This window comes from Neopsephotus bourkii, unplaced genomic scaffold (genome assembly GCF_033783945.1).
Source record: "Neopsephotus bourkii isolate Nb327-2 ecotype Australia unplaced genomic scaffold, CSIRO-AGI_Nbou_v1 NB_1044, whole genome shotgun sequence".
Taxonomy (NCBI): Eukaryota; Metazoa; Chordata; class Aves; order Psittaciformes; family Psittacidae; genus Neopsephotus; species Neopsephotus bourkii.
In genome coordinates, this window is record NW_026901533.1 from 205,456 (window position 1) to 223,224 (window position 17,769).

The 17,769-nt window shown below is 56.7% G+C and overlaps 2 protein-coding genes and 1 non-coding gene across 4 annotated transcripts; 2 read left to right on the top strand and 1 right to left on the bottom strand.

Moving 5' to 3' along the window:
• Nucleotides 1-867: 867 nt before the first annotated feature.
• On the bottom strand, nt 868-9,548 carry PCGF2 (polycomb group ring finger 2). Of its 2 annotated transcripts, none has more exons than XM_061361003.1 (10): nt 9,431-9,548; nt 6,363-6,502; nt 6,080-6,176; nt 3,794-3,849; nt 3,448-3,498; nt 3,254-3,362; nt 2,569-2,617; nt 2,334-2,429; nt 1,949-2,029; nt 868-1,382 (listed from the first exon to the last, which is right to left on the bottom strand). In XM_061361003.1, the coding sequence occupies exons 2-10, from the start codon at nt 6,472-6,474 to the stop codon at nt 1,056-1,058; spliced, it is 978 nt and encodes a 325-aa protein (XP_061216987.1). In that variant the 5' UTR covers nt 6,475-6,502; nt 9,431-9,548; the 3' UTR covers nt 868-1,055. The 2 variants fall into 2 exon arrangements, with proteins under 2 accessions (XP_061216987.1, XP_061216986.1); XM_061361002.1 differs by having other exon boundaries at nt 2,334-2,432.
• A 979-nt stretch (nt 9,549-10,527) lies between these two features.
• TRNAN-GUU (transfer RNA asparagine (anticodon GUU)) lies at nt 10,528-10,601 on the top strand. Its single transcript has one exon. It is a non-coding gene; the product is annotated as a tRNA-Asn (tRNA).
• Nucleotides 10,602-13,202: 2,601 nt separating this feature from the next.
• On the top strand, nt 13,203-16,021 carry PSMB3 (proteasome 20S subunit beta 3). Its single transcript, XM_061361004.1, has 6 exons — nt 13,203-13,239; nt 13,437-13,621; nt 14,256-14,363; nt 14,715-14,892; nt 15,236-15,330; nt 15,900-16,021. Exons 1-6 carry the CDS (start codon nt 13,237-13,239, stop codon nt 15,946-15,948), a joined length of 618 nt encoding a protein of 205 aa, XP_061216988.1. The 5' UTR covers nt 13,203-13,236; the 3' UTR covers nt 15,949-16,021.
• The last annotated feature ends 1,748 nt before the right edge of the window (nt 16,022-17,769 follow it).

The following is a 17,769-nucleotide window of genomic DNA, read 5'->3' on the forward strand; positions in this document are numbered from 1 at the left end:
ACACCCCCCCACCTCGGCTCTGTGCTCCTGGGGCTCGTGTGCTTTATATGGTCCATGTAGAACGTTGGTCCATTGCGGGGCTGCCACCCAATGCACGGCAGCACCTTCCCACCATCGCCCCTCACCGAAGCCTCCTGGCTAAAGGCACTGTACTCTAGAGTTTCTCTATTTAAAAACCCAATGGGGGTGTGGGGGGGTGTGGGAAGGACGAGGGGGAGAATGCAAAGAAAATGCAGCATTGAAGCTGTTGTGGGGTGCTTTGAAGCCCCTGGGTCCCACAAAGACTCATCCAGCGCTGCCAAAACAGCCCCCAATGGTTTAGAGCAGAGTCAGTGCTGGCACCAAGGAGACACCAGTATCTAGTGGGCCTTGTGCTCCTGCCCTCCACCACCCACCCTACTTACTGTGCATGAAGGGGAGCGTCTGCATGGGGCTTCACGAGGGCAGAGCCTGAACCTTCATCCAGAGACCACATGGGAAGAGCAGATAAAGGAACAGGGAGGCGCTGGGCAAGGCAAAGCCTGCAAGCGATGCTCGATGCCAACCAATGGACCCTGGTTATCAAACCTGGGGCTCAAAACAGAAATGAACACAAACATAGCAATAAACCACAGGGCACGGGGGGGATGGAGGGGCAGTTTTTGGCTTCTGTGCTTGGCCTTTACCTGTGCTTCACCCTTACCTGTGCAGCTGCCAGTGTCCCCCTGCCCCATTGAGGGGAGAGGGATGGGGAGGAGAGGGAAAAGTGGTAGAGAAACTGAGCAAGGAAGGCAGCAGCGGCTCCCAGCTCTGGCATGCAGCTACATCAGTTAAACCCAAAGGGAAACGAAAGGGAAAAAGAGGGGGCGGAGGAAGAAAAAAAGATCATTTAAAAATATTCCACCACCTTTATGCATCTTATTTGCACTTTAAATTAATCTGGTCGATCGATAGAAAATAAGTATGTATAATTTGTCTTGTTTTGCTTTCGTTCTTTGCTCTCCCTCTGTACACGTATATACGTATATATATAATATATAGAGATCTAGAAAAGCCAGCCAGGAGTCCCTCTTCCTTTAGGTCAAGGCTGAGGCCGTGCTGCCGTTGACAGTCGCTTTGCGGCACCGGGCGGCGGGCAGCGGGTGGCAGTTCGAGGAGCCATTGAGCACGGGGCCGGTACCGGTACCAGTACCGGTGGAGCTGGGTGAGCCATGGGATGGGGTACACGGGCTGGGGAGGGAGGAGGAGGTGGCCGGCAGCGTGGCCGGGCTGTGAGCTTTGTCGCTGACCGATTCACACTCGGAGGCGCCGCTGGTGTTGGTACCCTCGGGGGTGATGGGTTGGGAGAGCTTGAGCCGCTTGCAGGCCGGTTGGACGCGGTACTTCAGGGGCAAAGGCCCGTTCTGCAGGGGGGGAAAGGGGGGAGATGTGGTACCCGGCACCCTGCGGATGGGCACCAGCGCTCCAGCCTGCCCTGGAGATACAGGGAGAGAAGAACAAGCAGCATCCCCCCCACCCAGCCTCCTACAAAGCCCATCAGGAGCAAACACGGTTGCAAGGAAAAGCTCGTGGGGTTTATCCATGGAAGTGCCCCAATTTTTGAGCTCTGATTCTTAAGCTTTTCAATTCCAAAGTTCTCCAGTTTTAAAGCTCTCCAATTTTAAAGTTTTTTCAGTTTTAAAGTTCCTCAATTTTAAAGTTCTTCAATTTTAAAGTTCTTCAATTTTAAAGTTCTTCAATTTTAAAGTTCTTCAATTTTAAAGCTTTTCAATTTTAAACTTCTTCAATTTTAAAGTTCTTCAGTTTTGAAGCTTTTCCATTTTGAAGTTCTTCAGTTTCTAACTCCTTCCATTTTGATGCTTCCCAATGCCCTCAGCCCTCCCCTCAAGGACTGCTTTCCCAAGCTTTCCTCCAAGACAAGCCCCCCAGTGCCCATACCCATAGCAGGGAAAGAGGCAACTGCACTTACCCTCCTCCAGGGATAGATGTAGGCGATGTCCATCAGGGTGTAATACTCCTTCAGGGGCTCATCTTCATAGAGCACTTCAACCTGGTGCAGGGAACAGGGTCAATCCTTCAGCATGGGGACAGAGGCACCACCATTTCCCCCCACCAGAGCAGCTCATTGGGATTTGCCATCCCCAATGGTGCTGCTGGAGCTCCATCACTGCTTTTGCTGGAGCAACCTCCCCATTGACACGGAACACGCCGTAAAGGCTGGATCCATCTGGGATGCGGGGATGCAAAGCCTGGGATGCACAAAGCGAAGCAAGGCGAACGTGCAGCAGAGGATGCAGCCAAATGGCATCGCCCTCCTCCGAGCCCAGAGGAGCGCATCCCAAGCCCGAGCTCACCTTGTACTTGCTGGGAACATCCATCTTATTGCGGAGGAACTTGGCCAAGTGCATGACGGTCATGGCAGCCGGGCAGCGCAGGAACCGCAGCCCGTTCTTCTGGGGACCGAGAGGCGTTGCTGAGTCCATGTGCAAGGAAAGGGGCAGCTCCCATCTCCCTGTTCCCACCCCATCCCAAAAGCCCTGCAGGCAGGCGCACACGGAGCTCTCCATGCCGTGGTCCCATCACGCTCACCTTCTCCTTCTCCAGGTCCCCGTTCTCAACGCTCCCTTTCTTCTCTTCTCTGGATGGGGAAGGAAAGAGAACTCAGGATGAGGTTTATGGAAGGGATTAAAAGGCAGGGAGAAACAATAACCCATCAGAAGGGCTGTCCCTGAAGGGGGAACATCCAGTGACCTTCAACCAAGCTCTGGCTTCCCCCATGCAATTGCTTCATTTCCAACCCCTATGCACTGCAACTGCTGCCCAGGCACCCACATTCCCTGAATCCCTCTGCCCTGGATGCTGCTGGCATCCTTGGAGGCCACCGCTGGAACAGGGGATGTGGCAGCCCTTGGGCTCTGCTGCCTGGGGATACAGGGATGCCGCTGCCATAGCAACCACCCACAGAGGATGCAGGATGCGGGACCAGGGCAGATGGGGTTTGGGTGCTCCTCTGGCCACTCAAGCATCCCGGGATACTTGGCCCCAAGCAGGACCATGTCAACTACCACCAGTTCACCTCTCAGAGGTGCCCAGAGAAGCTGTGGCTGCCCCATCCCAAGTTCAAGGCCAGGTTGGACACCGGGGCTTGGAGCACCCAAACCATTCAGTGATGCCATGACCTCAGCTCCATGTCCGGAGCAGGAAGAAAAGGTGAGAGCTCATTCCCAACCCCAAAACCCAAGGCAGCATCTTGGGAGTAACCAGAAAATGGTACCTTGACCCTTCATAGAACTCTATGGAGAGGCTGACAATCTCATCATCTGTCAGGTTCCCTTTGTCCTGCTCGGAGACTTCCCCACGATCCTCATTGGACCCATTGGGAACTGCAGGAGGCAGAGGGAAGGAGAGGCTGAGGCATGGAGGGGGGCACAGCAGAGGTGATGGGGGGTCCCTGGGGCTGACACTCACCCTCTGCCACGGGGTAGGCTGCATAGAAGTCGCGCCTCCTCTTCATCTCATCTACAGGAGGAGGAAGGTGAGGGGGAAACCATCACGCCAAGGGGATGCTGTCCCAACCAGCAGCCCCATCACAAGCTGCCCATAGGACCCCATAGGAGGGCAATGGCTGCCAGCATCGCTTCGTGTAGCTCCCCCCAGCAGCGGATGGAGCCATCCCTGTCCGTTCCCACCAAGCATTATCCTCCTGTCCCAGCCCCAAGGATAGGGGGGTGCATGGGGACCAGCCTCACTGGTGGGGGGGAGCGAGTTACAACCAACCCCAAACCCACACAATGATAACTGTGCATGGCGGTACCTTTGAAAAGCCCCGGGACCAGTTTGTACACGATGTCCTGAAGGGTTTTGTCTGACCTGAGGTGGGCAAAGAAACAGGAAAAGAGGGGGAAATCAGCTGGAATAGGGAGCAGTTTGCTTCCAGGGCTGTCCTGGTTGCCATTCCCACCCATCTCCCAACCCATGGTGATCCCAGAGCAAACCCATCCAGCCTCATGCTCACTGCAAAGGGTTCAATCTGGGAAAAGAGACAAAACCAGCTCCAAACTCCTTGTAATTGCTTGGGATTTAGGGGCCAGGATCCATTCCAGCAGTCAAAACAATCACACCAGCACATGGAGAACGTAACAGGGATTACACCCCTGACATCAGCAAATGGCCCTGAATTTGCATCCCATTTTACTTCCAGAGGCAGCTGCGGTTCAGGCTCAGGCTTTGACTGTTGCAAGGGTGATGCAGGGCAGCATCCAAAGGCAGGGAGAGCACAAAGTGGGCTCTAAAACGCAACCATCTCAAGGCAGGAGGTTGCAAAGCACTCAAGGAACAGTGGAACTCAAGGCATGGAGATGGGAGCAGGGCTTTACTCAAGGCTTGGGCTCAGGATGCTGCAGGAAGAGGATGCAGCGCAAGTGAAGCCCAGCAGCTCATCCAAATCAGACAGGAAATCACCTTCTACCCCAAGCAGGAGCCATGGGGATGATGGAAGGTAAATGACATCTGCAATTACTCCCATTGGAATAAGCAGGCCTTTAAAGAAACCCAAATGACCAGACCCTGTAGTGTTTTTAGCCCAGCAATGTCTTTCATCCCTCGTTGCTGGGTGATGCCAATGCAGCGCACGAGGCCCCCGCTGTGATTTGAGCTCCAGCACATACCCAGGGCATTCACTTTATGGTTTACAGCCAGCTGATGGAAAAGCAGCATCGGCTGGTTTTGGAGTCAAACCCATTCAGCATCATCGTGGGGCTGGAGGACATGGGGGGAATGGGGGGCAGCATCCACAGCACCGGTTTGGGAAGTAAAGGGGAAAGCAAGGCCCTGATGGGCACAGAGACTTCTCTATGGCATCGCATCTGGACCAGGCCTACATGTGCCCCACATTGCCCCCCACCAGGACACGGCATAGCACCACGGTGGGATCCATCTCTGCATGCAGACAGGGGTGGTTCCGTGAGGGAGCCACAGTGTAAATATTTCATAGTGAAGCAGGAAAAAATAGAAAGGAAAAGGCATAAAAAGTGTTACTACAGAAACGGATTTACACGGAAAAGGCTAAAAAAAACCACCCCAGTGATGCACTGCAGCCTTTTGTGGTTTCTATGCCAACCACCTGCAGAGCCAACTCCACAACTGAGGCAGGATGTGTCTGGCTTTTCCCAGCCAGGGCAGACTGGTGTGAAGGCAGCTGCACTGGGGCACTGCAGGCTGGTACCCCCCGAGGGACACAGAACCCATGGGGGATAGAAAAGGGAGTTAGAAAGCACAGGAAGGTCTCAGGTTAAACTGTGCATGGTGGGACTGTGGGATGGAGGGATGGATGAATGGATGGATGGATGGATGGAGGGAGGGAGGGAGGGACGGATGGATAGATAGAGGGATGGATGGATGGATGGATGGATGGATGGATGGATGGATGGATGGATGGATGGATGGATGGATGGATGGATGGATGGAGGGAGGGATGGATGGATGGATGGATGGATGGATAGAGGGATGGATGGATGGATGGATGGATGGATAGAGGGATGGATGGTGGGTGTGGGTGGTGGTGGTGGGGGGGGGGTGTGGTGGTGGTGGTTGGATGGAGAGACGATGGATGAAGGATGATGAGGATGGATGATGATGATGGATGGAGAGGGAGGAGGATGGAGGATGGATGAGGATGATGGATGGAGGGATGGAGGGAGGGAGGGACGGATGGATAGATAGAAGGATGGACGGATGGATGGATGGAGGGATGGATGGATAGAGGGATGGATGGATGGATGGATGGATGGATGGATGGATGGATGGACAGATGGATGGAAGGATGCACTCTGGGATGTGCAGGCATGGGCACAGGGCAACCACCTGGCTCCTGCCCCAACCACCTCCTGCTGCCACAGAGCTGTCCCTGAGCCCTATCCCCTCCACGGTGCCATTCCCCACCATCCCCATTCCCCTTCCACTTGGAGAGCACCCCGAATCCCCACTGCTGCGGGGCGCACGGCCAGGAGCAGAGAGGTTTCACACTGTCAGAGATGCAACTGGTCCCTGCATGGCCACACCACCATGCCCCTGGGTTGGCCTCTGAGCCCCTAGAGCTCACCTGATGCTGAGGAGGGGTCTGGTTTTGTGCACTTGGACATCACACATGGGGCAGTACTTGTTCGTCTCCAGGTACCGAACGATGCAGGTTTTACAGACTGTGGGGAGAGATTCACTGTGAGGGGATGGACAAACACACAGAGCCCCTGTGCCCCCCATAACCAGCACCCCTGCCCCGCTCCGGCCCCATCCATCACCCCACAGCTCCATGCAGCATCAGCACGGGTTCGGGCACTGTCTCACAACCGCCCCTCGTGGGGCTTGGGGTGCAGCAGGGCACTCACAGGAGTGCAGGCACTCCACGATGGTGGTGGCGTCGATGAAGTAGCCGCCGCACAAGGCGCACATGAGGTGTGGGTTGAGCTCGGTGATCTTTATCCTGGTGGTCCTGTGCATTTTGGAGCAGCTCCGCGAGGGGTCCTCCCTGCAGGGAAACAGCCGGGGAGGCCCTCAATGGGCAGGATGGGACCGGCGGGGCCCACCCTGTGTGGCTCAGCTCCCTCTGCCCCATGGCTCCAGCTCCCTGGGGGTCCCCCCAAGTGGGTCCCCCTCTTGCTAAGAGACCTTTGAGTGGGGATAAGTCACCCGTTAGCAGGCCCACACACACACACACACACGTGCACACACACACATGTGCATGCACACACACACATGCACACACACATGCACACACACGTGCGCATGCACACACGTGTGCACACACGCACACACACGTGTGCAAACACACATGCACACACACACGTGCACACACACATGTACACACATATGCACACACACGTGCACACACACATGCACTCACACACACATTCACGCATACACACGTGCATACACACACATGGACACACACACACACACGTGTGCACACACACATGCACACACATACACACACGTGTGCACACACACATGCACGCACACACACATGCGCACACACACATACACACGTGCGCACACACATACACACACACATACACACACATGTGCACACACATACACACACATACACACGTGCACGCACACATACACACACACACACGTGTGCACACACATACACACACATACACACGTGCACGCACACACATGCACACACACACGTGCACACACACACATACACACACACGTGCACACACGCACACACACACACACGCAACACACGTGTGCACACATGCACACACACATGAACACACACACACACACCCCCAGTGCAGTTCCGTTTCCCCTCCTGCGCGCTCGGGCACTTCCATGTTTACACCGGGAGACAGCGGGGCCGGCGCCTCAAATCACTGCAGTTTTCCCGTTTCCATGGCAACCGTGACACTTGGCGCGGGGCCCCAGCACCGTTACACCCATGGGGGGAGAGGGGACAGGAGCCCCCCGGTCTGTGCACGGCTGCGATGGCACAGGCAGGGTGCGCTGACAGCAACACCCACACGTGTGGCGTGTGGACACACGTGATGTATGTACACACTCCCCCCACACACACATGTACATGTACATGTACACCCGCACACAGGCGCTCGCACGGGGTCTGCTATGAGGCACGGTCACCGGTTGCTTGACACCCAACGGCCAACAATCAGACAACAGCCAAGACAAGCACTGAGGGATGGGGGGACCGGTGGGGTGCACGTGTGTGTAAGGGGGTGCAGGGTGCGCAAGGCTGTGGGTCTAGGGGTGTGTGTTCATGGAGTGGTGTGTACAGGTCCATGCCAGGCTGAGGAAGTTGCCCCAGTGCTCCCAGTGCTTCCCCAGGGCTCCAGACTGGGTCTCTCATCTCATTTGGCCACCATGAAGTGCCCCGAAGCAGCTGCGCAAGGATGGGGACCCGAGCGACCAGGATGGGGATTCCATAGGGACCGGGATGGAGATGCTGCAGGGATGGGGATGCCACAGCGTCTGGGATGGGGATGCTGCAGGGATGGGGACACCATGGCGATTGGGATGGAAAAGCCACAGGGTCCAGGATGGAGATGTTGCAGGGATGGGGATGTTGCAGGGATGGGATGCCATGGGGACCGGGATGGAGGTGCTGCAGGGATGGGATGCCATGGGGACCGGGATGGAGGTGCTGCAGGGATGGGATGCCATGGGGACCGGGATGGAGAATCCACAGGCTCCCTTGTGCTGAGGGACAGGGAACAAGCCAAGCCCTATGGTCCCCTTGCCCTGTGCCCGGCTTCACATCGACCCCCAACAGGGGACCGGGCACCGGCTGCGTTTTGGGTGGGTTTTGCCGCTCCCGGTACCCGCAATGGCCGCCCGGGTTTGGGCGGTTGAGGAGGGGGGGGGAACCCGAGCCACCGGCGCAAACCGGTTCTAATGAACCGGGCGATAACAACCGCGATTTCCTGCCGCGGGGGTGAACAAAGCCCCGGTTCCACCCCCCCAACACACCCCCCCCACGTCCTCCTCCAAGCACCGGGACCGGCCGCTGCACCGGAGCCCCTCGGGGCCGCCCCGTCCCGGCACCGGTCCCCCTTGATCCCGGCTTTTGGGGTCTTTTGTCTCCGTGGGCGGTGGCCCGGGCCCCCTCCCTTAGGCACGGGTGGGGAAGGACGTTCCAAAGTCACCGGTAACTTGGACCCCACCGGCCGCCCCCTCCCCGCTGCACCCACCGGCGGCGAGCACGGGAAATGAACCGGGACCGTCCCACCGGGCACTGCCCGCACCGGGAACACCATGGGAAGGCACCGGAGCGTGAACCGGAGCCCCCCGACAGCACCCGAGCCCCACCGGGACATTCCCCCCCCCCCGCAATCGCGGGACCCGCTCGGTGCGTGACACCCGCCCTGCACGGACACGCGTGGCCACGGGGGGTCCCCGGTTGCAGCCCGGTCCTCCCTGGTACCGCGGCTCCGCTTTACCGGGTCGGGGGAACGGGGATGGGGATGGGGACACCCACGCACAGACCCCACTGTTTGGGACCGGGGCTGGGGCGCTCCCGGTGCCCCGCAGCCCTTTGTACCCCGGGGCCGCCTGACAGCCCGCCCCGGGACACGGCCCGGCCCCTCCGCCCACCCCGGGGGGGGGTCCCGCCGCTTCACACCCCCCCCATGCCCCCGGTTTGGGCCCGGCATTGGGGGTGTGTGAAGGGGGGGGGATGCAAAGGACGGAGCCGGGGCTGTCCGGTCCCCGCAGCCCCTCTCCGGTGCCCGCTGCGGGGTGGGGGGGTCCCGGTGCCCCCCCCTACGGGCAGCGGCGGGGCCGTGGCACAAAGCGGGGGGCGGCGGCGGCCATCGGCCATCTTGAACGCGGAGAGAAAAGGACACGGGGGGGGGGGGGGAAAAGGGGGGGGGAACCCGGCGGCGGCGGGGGGGGGGGGACGGGACGGACCGGACCGGGGCCGTGTCCCTACCTGGTGGCGGCGGCAGCGGCGGCCCCGCGGCCGCCCCCCCGCTCCCGGCTCGGTTCGGCTCCGCGCTGCGGACGGGGCCTTTTTTTTTTTTTTCCTCGCTCGTTTTCTTTTTTTTTTTCTTTTTTTTTTTTCTTTTTTTTCCCCCTCCTTCCTCCTCCTTTTTTTTTAAAAAAAAAATTTCCTCCTTTTTTTATTTTTTTTTATTTTTTTATTTTTTTCCTTCCTCCAGCCGCCGCCAGGCCCCGCCCCGCCCCACGTGACCTCATTCCTTCGGGGTGTTGCGGAGGAAGCGAGTGAGGGGCCGAGATTGGGGCTCCCCCCGCCGCCGCTCCGCCCCCCCCCATCCCTTCACCGCCCCCCCCCCAAAAAACCCTTGCGCCCTAAAAGCCGCTGGAATGGGCCCAAGGCCGAACTGGGGGGGGGGGGGTCCCCGGTCTCCACGTTCGCTGTCACCCCAGCACCCAAGACCCCCTCCCCGGGTCGGTTTTGTCCCTCGGGAGCATCCTAAGGGCGAGGGCCGGTGCGTGCCGGTGCTCGGTAGGGCCGGCGGCAGTGGGGGGAAGCAAAGGGAAGGGGGAAAAGGGATGGAAGGAAAAATAGATGGGAATGAGAGGAAGAAATAGGGGAATGGGAAAGGAGGGGAAAAGGGGGACGGGGGAAAAGGGATGGAAGGAAAAATAGAGGGAAAGAGGAAAAAAGGGGAATGGGAAAGGAGGCAAAAAGGGGAAGGGGAAAAGGGATGGAAGGAAAAATAGAGGGGAATGAGAGGAAAAAAGGGGAATGGGAAAAGAGGGGAAAAGGGGGAAGGGGCGAGGGGGGGGGAATAAGAGGGGATTAAAAAGAGGAAGGAAAACAAAAAGGAAAGGATGGAGGAGCAGGAAGCGCCACAGTGCCCGCGGCTGCCGCGGGGTCTTGCCCGCTCTCGGTGCGACCGAGGCGGTTCCGGACACCCGCTGTACCGGCTGCTCTGCGGGGCCCAGCGCCCACGGGTGTCTCCCCCGCTCCACACAGCTGCGGTCGGGATCAGTTCCCCCCTTGCCCTGATGCCGGTACCGGTAGGGTTGACTACAGCGGTCGCGGGTGCACTTCGCAGCGCGGTCTCTGTGGCGCAATCGGTTAGCGCGTTCGGCTGTTAACCGAAAGGTTGGTGGTTCGAGCCCACCCAGGGACGAGGCCACCTTTTTCTTTCCCCCTATTTCCTTTTTACCGGGCCTGTCCGAGAATGGACACGGAGCAGCGGAGGTGCCGGGTGGCGGGCACCGGTAGGATGTAGGTGCTCCCGGTGGGCTCATGGCTTCCTTCAAGGTGCAAGGAAACCAGCCCCTTGGTGTGAGCAAAGCCATTGCTGCTCAGCCTGCGGTCCCCTCTGCGTCACAGCATCGCCCATCAGCAAAAGGAGATGCTGGGACATTAAAACTGGAGCAGATTTGGAAGCCTGTTTCAACCCAGACTTTGGTTTTTTTTGCCTTAAAAATAAGCTGAAAAGGGTCCAGAAGCTGCACTGATGAATTCCCCCTCTCTTCCAAAGTCTTGTAACAATTATTTATGTTCCCTGCTTGCCCTGATTTGATTTGCATGCCAGAAATCATGAAGTTAGTGGTTTAATCCAGGGAATAAAGCCATGGCAGCAAGATCCCTGTTGTTCCAAATTGCTCCTGTAACCGAGGCAGCACTGGGCCTTCCCGATCCAAAAGCATGAGCCTGCTGGGGAAGGGAAGAGAGAAGAGGGGGTCACCTCCATGCTACTGCGGAGGGACCAGGATCCCCATCAGGATGTGCTGCTCCTTCTCCCCATAGCACAAACGCGGCCTCTGGCTTCATCCCTGCTGGAAACCTTTGACAATGGAAAACTCCTTAAGAATACAAGTGCCACGGGACGGGTTGTGCCTCCGGGCTCGGTCCCGGCGTGGATAAACGGCCCCTGCACAGGCTGTGATGCTCATTGGAACCAGGCAGCCTCCTCTGTTGTGCGTTTGGGAGCGTTTCCAAACACATGGATCTCTTTCCCTTTGGCACAACATCACTCCCATAAATTAAAGGTTTAATCCGGGCTTCCTCCCGGAGAGGGGAGAGAGAGGCCGAGTGGGGATGGGGAAGGAAATCCAATCCTCCACAGAGCACAAATCCCCCTTCCCATTGACCTGGGAGTAAAAAATACCCCGCAGCCACTTGCCAGGCTCCTTTTCCTCCCCGGGATGGGCCAGGATTCCCTTCTTCAGGGGCACTTCACAGAGCCAGCACTATCCAAAGGGGGTTTTGCTCCCTCAGAGCCCCACTGCCCCTGGCTCAATTCAGCTGGGCTTGGCCAACTTGTCCCAGTGCCCAGCAGAAGGTGCCAAGGCTGTGTAGGGCTGAGCTGGTGGGAGGGCACCCTGCAGCGATCCCAGCCTTGCCACAGGTATATTGGGGACAGGCACGGGGGTGCTCAACCCTAACCCTAACCCCCCAGCACCACCCTGTAATGCGCTGGTCACAACCACAGGCCACCTTGACAGTGTTCATCCAGCTGTGCCATGCTCCCATGGGCACATCCAGCTGTGCCACCACCTTGAATGCCCATCCAACTGCTGCATGCCCCCGCATGTACATGCAACTGTTGTCCTTGGATGTACATCCAGCTGTTGCATGACCCTTGAAGTCCCATCCAGCTGTACCACCCCCTGCATGCCCATCCAGCTCTTGCTCTTGTGTGCACATCCAGCTGTGCCCTGCACCTTTATGTGCACCCAGCTGTGCCATGCCTCTGTATGCACATCCAGTGCCTGCACGACCCTTTTGTGCACATCCAGCTGTTGCCCCTATGTGCACATCCAGCTGTTGCCCCTGTATGCACATCCAGATGTTGCCCCATGTGCACATCCAGATGTTTCCCCTGTGTGCACATCCAGCTGTTGCCCGTGTGTGCGCATCCAGCTGTTGCCCCTGTGTGCGCATCCAACTGCTGCCCCTGTGTGCACATCCAGCTGTTGCCCCTGTGTGCAAATCCAGCTGTTACCCCTGTATGCACATCCAGCTGTTGCCCCTGTGTGCAAATCCAGCTGTTACCCCTGTATGCACATCCAGATGTTGCCCCTGTGTGCACATCCAGCTGTTCCCCCTGTATGCACATCCAGATGTTGCCCCTGTGTGCACATCCAGCTGTTGCCCCTGTGTGCAAATCCAGCTGTTACCCCTGTATGCACATCCAGCTGTTGCCCCTGTGTGCAAATCCAGCTGTTACCCCTGTATGCACATCCAGATGTTGCCCCTGTGTGCACATCCAGATGTTGCCCCTGTGTGCGTATCCAGCTGCTGCCCCTGTGTGCGCATCCAGCTGTTGCCCCTGTGTGCGCATCCAGCTGTTGTCCCTGTGTGCACATCCAGCTGTTGCCCCTATGTGCACATCCAGCTGTTGCCCCTATGTGCACATCCAGATATTGTCCCTATGTGCACATCCAGCTGTTGCCCCTGTGTGCACATCCAGATGTTGCCCCTATGTGCACATCCAGATGTTGCCCCTTCACGCCCACCCAGCTGCGGCTCCAGCTGTGCGCACCCTCCCTCCATCGCCCCCCGCCCGCCCAGTCCTCCACCGTCCCGGCATGCCCCGCTCACAATGACTCCTCATTTTCCCCCCCTCCTTCCCTCACCGCCGCCGCAACCAACCAATCAGCTGCGCCCCGCCGCACGACGAACCACCAATAGCGAGGAGCGTATCTCCGGGAAGCCGCGGCGGCAGCCAATGGGAAGGAGCGGGAGGCGGGAGTCAGCGGCACGGTGCGGAGCGGAGCGGAGCGGGGCCTGGTGGTGTCTCTGGAGCCGGCACCATGGTGAGCACCGGGACCGGGGAGCGGCGGGGCGAGGCGGGTGGGATGGGGCCGTCCATCCGCGTGGGCTTCCCTCAGGCCGGGTAGCAACGGCTTAAAGAGAGCGGTGCCGGTGCCCCACCGGCGGTGAGGGCCAGGCCGGGTGGCCCCGAGGCCTCCGCAGGGCCCCGCCCGTAGCGGCCCGTTCTGCTCTGTTCCAGTCTATTATGTCCTATAACGGCGGGGCCGTCATGGCCATGAAGGGGAAGAACTGCGTGGCCATCGCGGCGGACCGGCGGTTCGGGATTCAGGCGCAGATGGTGACCACAGACTTCCAGAAGATCTTCCCGATGGGAGAAAGGCTGTACATCGGGTTGGCAGGGCTGGCCACGGACGTGCAGACGGTGTAAGTGTGGCTGGCTCCCCATCCCGAGCCCCAAGAGGCATGTTGACAAGGAAGTACGAAGCGGCAGCTTATGCTGAGCATCAATGGCTTTGGGTATTGGTGGGGGATGTACCGTAGGTGGGGTCAGTTCTGCACTGCTTGGTCTCCCTTCGGTGGGGGTTACTGTGATTTAAGATCCCATCCCATGAAGACTTAAAGGGGGTGACAAGAAACCTGGAGAGGGGCTTTGGACAAGGGATGTAGGGACAGGCCAAGGGGAATGGCTTGAACCTGCCCGAGGGGAGACTGAGCTGAGCTCTTAGGCAGAAGCTCTTCCCTGTGAGGGTGCTGAGGCGCTGGCACAGGGTGCCCAGAGAAGCTGTGGCTGCCCCATCCCTGGCAGTGCTCAAGGCCAGGTTGGACACAGGGGCTTGGAGCAAGCTGCTCCAGTGGAAGGGGTCCCTGCCCGTGGCAGGGGTTGGAGCTGGATGAGCTTAAAGTCCCTTCAACACAAACCACTATGGAATAGGTACTGGTCTCAGGCAGGTGTCAGGAGCTGGCATCCATCAATGTGCAGCAGAGCAGTTCTTGCCTGGGTGAAGGCAAAAGAAAAGGAATCTTCTTCTGCTGTAATGCTGATTCTCATCTCTCGCAGTGCCCAGAGACTGAAGTTCAGGCTGAATCTCTACGAGTTGAAGGAGGGCAGGCAGATCAAACCTCAGACTTTTATGAGCATGGTTTCCAATCTGCTCTACGAGAGACGGTGAGTGTCAAACAACAGTTGCTGTTTACTTGTCAGTGAAGGCTGTGGTGGCTGGAGCTGATGTGATTCTAGAGAGGCAGGATGCTGAGGAACACCCCTGCAATGACAGCTCGTGGTCCAACAGAAGGAGACTTCAATCTAGTGACAATGTCATCTTCAATTTCCTTGCAAAACAACACCCTATAGCAGTACCACTTTGCTCTCTTTGCTGTGCTGAAGCCATGGTATGGTGCTTCTAGGTTGCCCTCACCAAAAGCACCTGGGGGATGTTTTCCTTGCCTGGGTATTCACATGGGATGCAGAGCTGGAGCTGCATCAAGGTGGTTTCACTGCTGTGTTTGTCCTTCACAGGTTTGGGCCATACTACACAGAACCGGTCATTGCAGGGCTGGACCCTGTAACACATGAACCCTTTATCTGCTCCCTGGACCTCATCGGCTGCCCCATGATCACCGATGACTTTGTGGTCAGTGGGACCTGCTCGGAGCAGATGTATGGCATGTGTGAGTCCCTCTGGGAGCCCAACATGGTGAGTGGGGCTCCTCTTCTTGGATTCAGGCTCCTGCTGTTCACTGGAGAACTGGGGATCCAGTGCTTTGGGTGAAAAGCTCTGTCCATTGGTGCTTCCCAAGGAGCATGGGGAACAAAGAGGCTGGAGCTTGTAACTGCAGCATCTTGGATGATAACTTTGGGGGTTGAACAAAATCCAGTGCACCAACATTGCTGGATGGGGCTTGGAGCAAGCTGCTCCAGTGGGAGATGTCCCTGCCCGTGGCAGGGGATTGGAACTGGATGAGCTTTAAGGTCCCTTCCAACCCACATCATTCTGTGATTCCATTTTTACACTGACTAAAAGAGCTTCTGTTCCTCAGGAGCCCGACCACCTCTTCGAAACAATCTCACAGGCCATGCTGAATGCAGTGGACAGAGATGCCATTTCTGGAATGGGAGTGGTGGTGCACATCATGTAAGTGCTGCTCTCCTTCCCCTGCAGAACAGAGGTAGAATTCAACAAGCTGTGTGTTAAAGGAGTTTGGTGCCACGTTATCCCTGTCCTGCTCCTTCCAGCAGTATCATTAACAACATTCTGTCCATTCTAAATGGTTTACTTCCGTGCTGCAGCTTGTGGCTGTGTCTCCAACTGCAGGAGCCACACTGGAAACCAGTCCTAGACACAGGGATTCCCTGGCTCCATTCCTGCTGGTATTTAGGAGTGCAGCTCCTCAGACAAATAGCACTGCCCAAAGGGATGCTGTTTGCCACAGGCAGATGCAGTGTTACCTCCCCAGGCCTGCAGTCAGACTTCTGAAGCAGTTCATTTTGCTGATGGGGCTCATTGCCTGGAGCATCCCTGGCACTGCTCTTGCTGGAGGGCAAAGCAGGACAAGGATGAGCTTTACTTGGCTGAAACAAGCACCTTCGAGCCCCGATGATCCTGCCTGTGCCAGCAAACCCGTGCACACTGCAGAGGGGACTATCTGTATGTAGGTATTAAATGTGGGTTTACCAATAGGTGTTTCCTCTTTTCCCCTCTAGTGAGAAAGACAAGATCACCACCAGGACCCTGAAGGCTCGCATGGACTAACCCAGCACCAATCCTGTGCTTCACAGCCCACTCTGCTTGGAACTTTTTTAAATAAAACCCTCTATCATAGTGAGCTTTCCTTTTCTTAAGTCTCAACGCTAGGATCGAGTTCTCTAAAGCTGTCAGGAGGAGCTTGGTTTTACACAGCAGCAGCGCTACCTTTGTTTGAGCCACCCATCAGCCCCCTACATGTGCTTCCAGGAGTCAACCCCATCTCCTTGAGACAGCACAGCAGCGTTGGCTTTTCCTATCATATTCATTTGTTCTTACATCCAGGACTTGGTTAAACCAGTTCTTACTTAAACCCCCCATTGTACAGACACATATCAAATGACTTTTCCAGTTCAGGGAGGACTGAAACCAACCACATACCTCGGTGAGGACACTTGAAAGAGGAGGGCAGGAAGGAGCAGACGTACACAAAGTTTTACTTTTATTTTTCTCTGGTTGGAGACTCATCTTGTAACATGCATGCATTTCAAAACAGTAACAGTGTCTCAAACTGCTCCTAGCAAACAGACAAGCACAGAGGACTTCAACTTCCTAGTTAAAAAACAGCAGTGAAAAAACCCTAGAATGCTTTTTGTTGTTTTCTTGACTTTTAACTTCATTTATTCACATTGGTTTCAGTGGCACTGATCAGCCCTGCCCACCCTTACAACCTGCGTGTAACACGCTGGGGTGCAGCTGAACAAAGACCAGTACAACAGCCGAGTAGGGGAAAACTCCACCACTCAACCTGATGGATGCCCAGCGGCTGCTTCTGAGCTTTGCCAGCACTGTTACACAGGATACTCACACCAAAAGAGCAAGGAAAATCAGTAGTGGCTAATCTGGATACTGGAGAATGGCTCTGCAGGAGTAGGGAAGCCAACAGGCATTAGGACACATGGGGAGAGGAGAGGGGTTTCGTTTTGGAGCTGTTGGAACCCCGATCTGTCTCGGGTCGGTTCCTCAGCATCACAAACCAAGTTGAGGACACACACACACACTGACTTCAGAAAGGTTTGGACCACCTCAAGGTTCAACGCTTGGAGCTCTGCAGCTGGGAGGAAGGTGGCTGTAAGGACTGTGTAGGACAGCACACAACCCCTACACCAAACACAGCCCCTAACTCCAACACAACCCTGCTCTGGGCCTTTCCTGGGCTAAGAGGCTACTGAAGGTGACTGTGGTGGTGCTCCCGAGGGGAGAGCAGGAAATAAGACTCCAATGTGTTCTTCCTGGTTATGATAATCGGATTCAAACTTAGGATGCTTGGAGGTGAGAGTACAGCCTCATTGCCGCAGGCATCTGGAGTTCTGAAGTTCTCCCTGTGATGAACTGCATGGCTTTTAAGAATTAAAAGCAGGTCAACCAAAGGCATGTACCAGACCAGAGGAAGGAGCCCTTGCTGTGACAACTCCTGCTGGCATTCCCTTTCCATAAGCAAACCCAGGCCCTCTTCCTGGCACTGAAGCTGCCCCACAGGGCGGGTGTTGGCCTGGTACCTCCAGAACATGGTGCTCTATCACAGGGTGACCCAACACGTCCTCGAGTGGGTTTTATTGCACTATTGGAGCAGAACAGCACCCACAGTCACAACCTGTGACTCTGCACTCAGCCTTCCCTCTCCCGCTATCTCAGACAGGGAAGATGTCAAGTTCTAGGTGAAAAACACTTTTTAGGTCTTCCAATTTGACAGATCCCTGTTCAGAACAAGACCCTCAGTACAAGCAGGACTGTGGAGCAGGCAGCTTCCCACTAATCCTTTCTGAACCTCCAGCTGCCCAAAGAATTGCACCTAATTCCTGGCAGCATCCTCAGAGGGATGTGGTACCC

What these genes read in the sequence shown, in the direction of transcription:
- PSMB3 (XM_061361004.1), top strand. An exon ending in AATCTGCTCTACGAGAGACG is followed by an intron (nt 14,364 to 14,714) that starts GTGAGTGTCAAA and finishes TGTCCTTCACAG; the next exon opens with GTTTGGGCCATACTACACAG. An exon ending in GGAGTGGTGGTGCACATCAT is followed by an intron (nt 15,331 to 15,899) that starts GTAAGTGCTGCT and finishes TTTCCCCTCTAG; the next exon opens with TGAGAAAGACAAGATCACCA.
- PCGF2 (XM_061361002.1), bottom strand. Translation starts at nt 6,474, where the DNA reads ATGCACAGGACCACCAGGATAAAGATCACCGAGCTCAACCCACACCTC. An exon ending in ATGTTCCCAGCAAGTACAAG is followed by an intron (nt 2,030 to 2,333) that starts GTGAGCTCGGGC and finishes TCCCTGCACCAG; the next exon opens with GTTGAAGTGCTCTATGAAGA. An exon ending in ACATCTATCCCTGGAGGAGG is followed by an intron (nt 1,383 to 1,948) that starts GTAAGTGCAGTT and finishes CCCCCCCTGCAG; the next exon opens with AACGGGCCTTTGCCCCTGAA.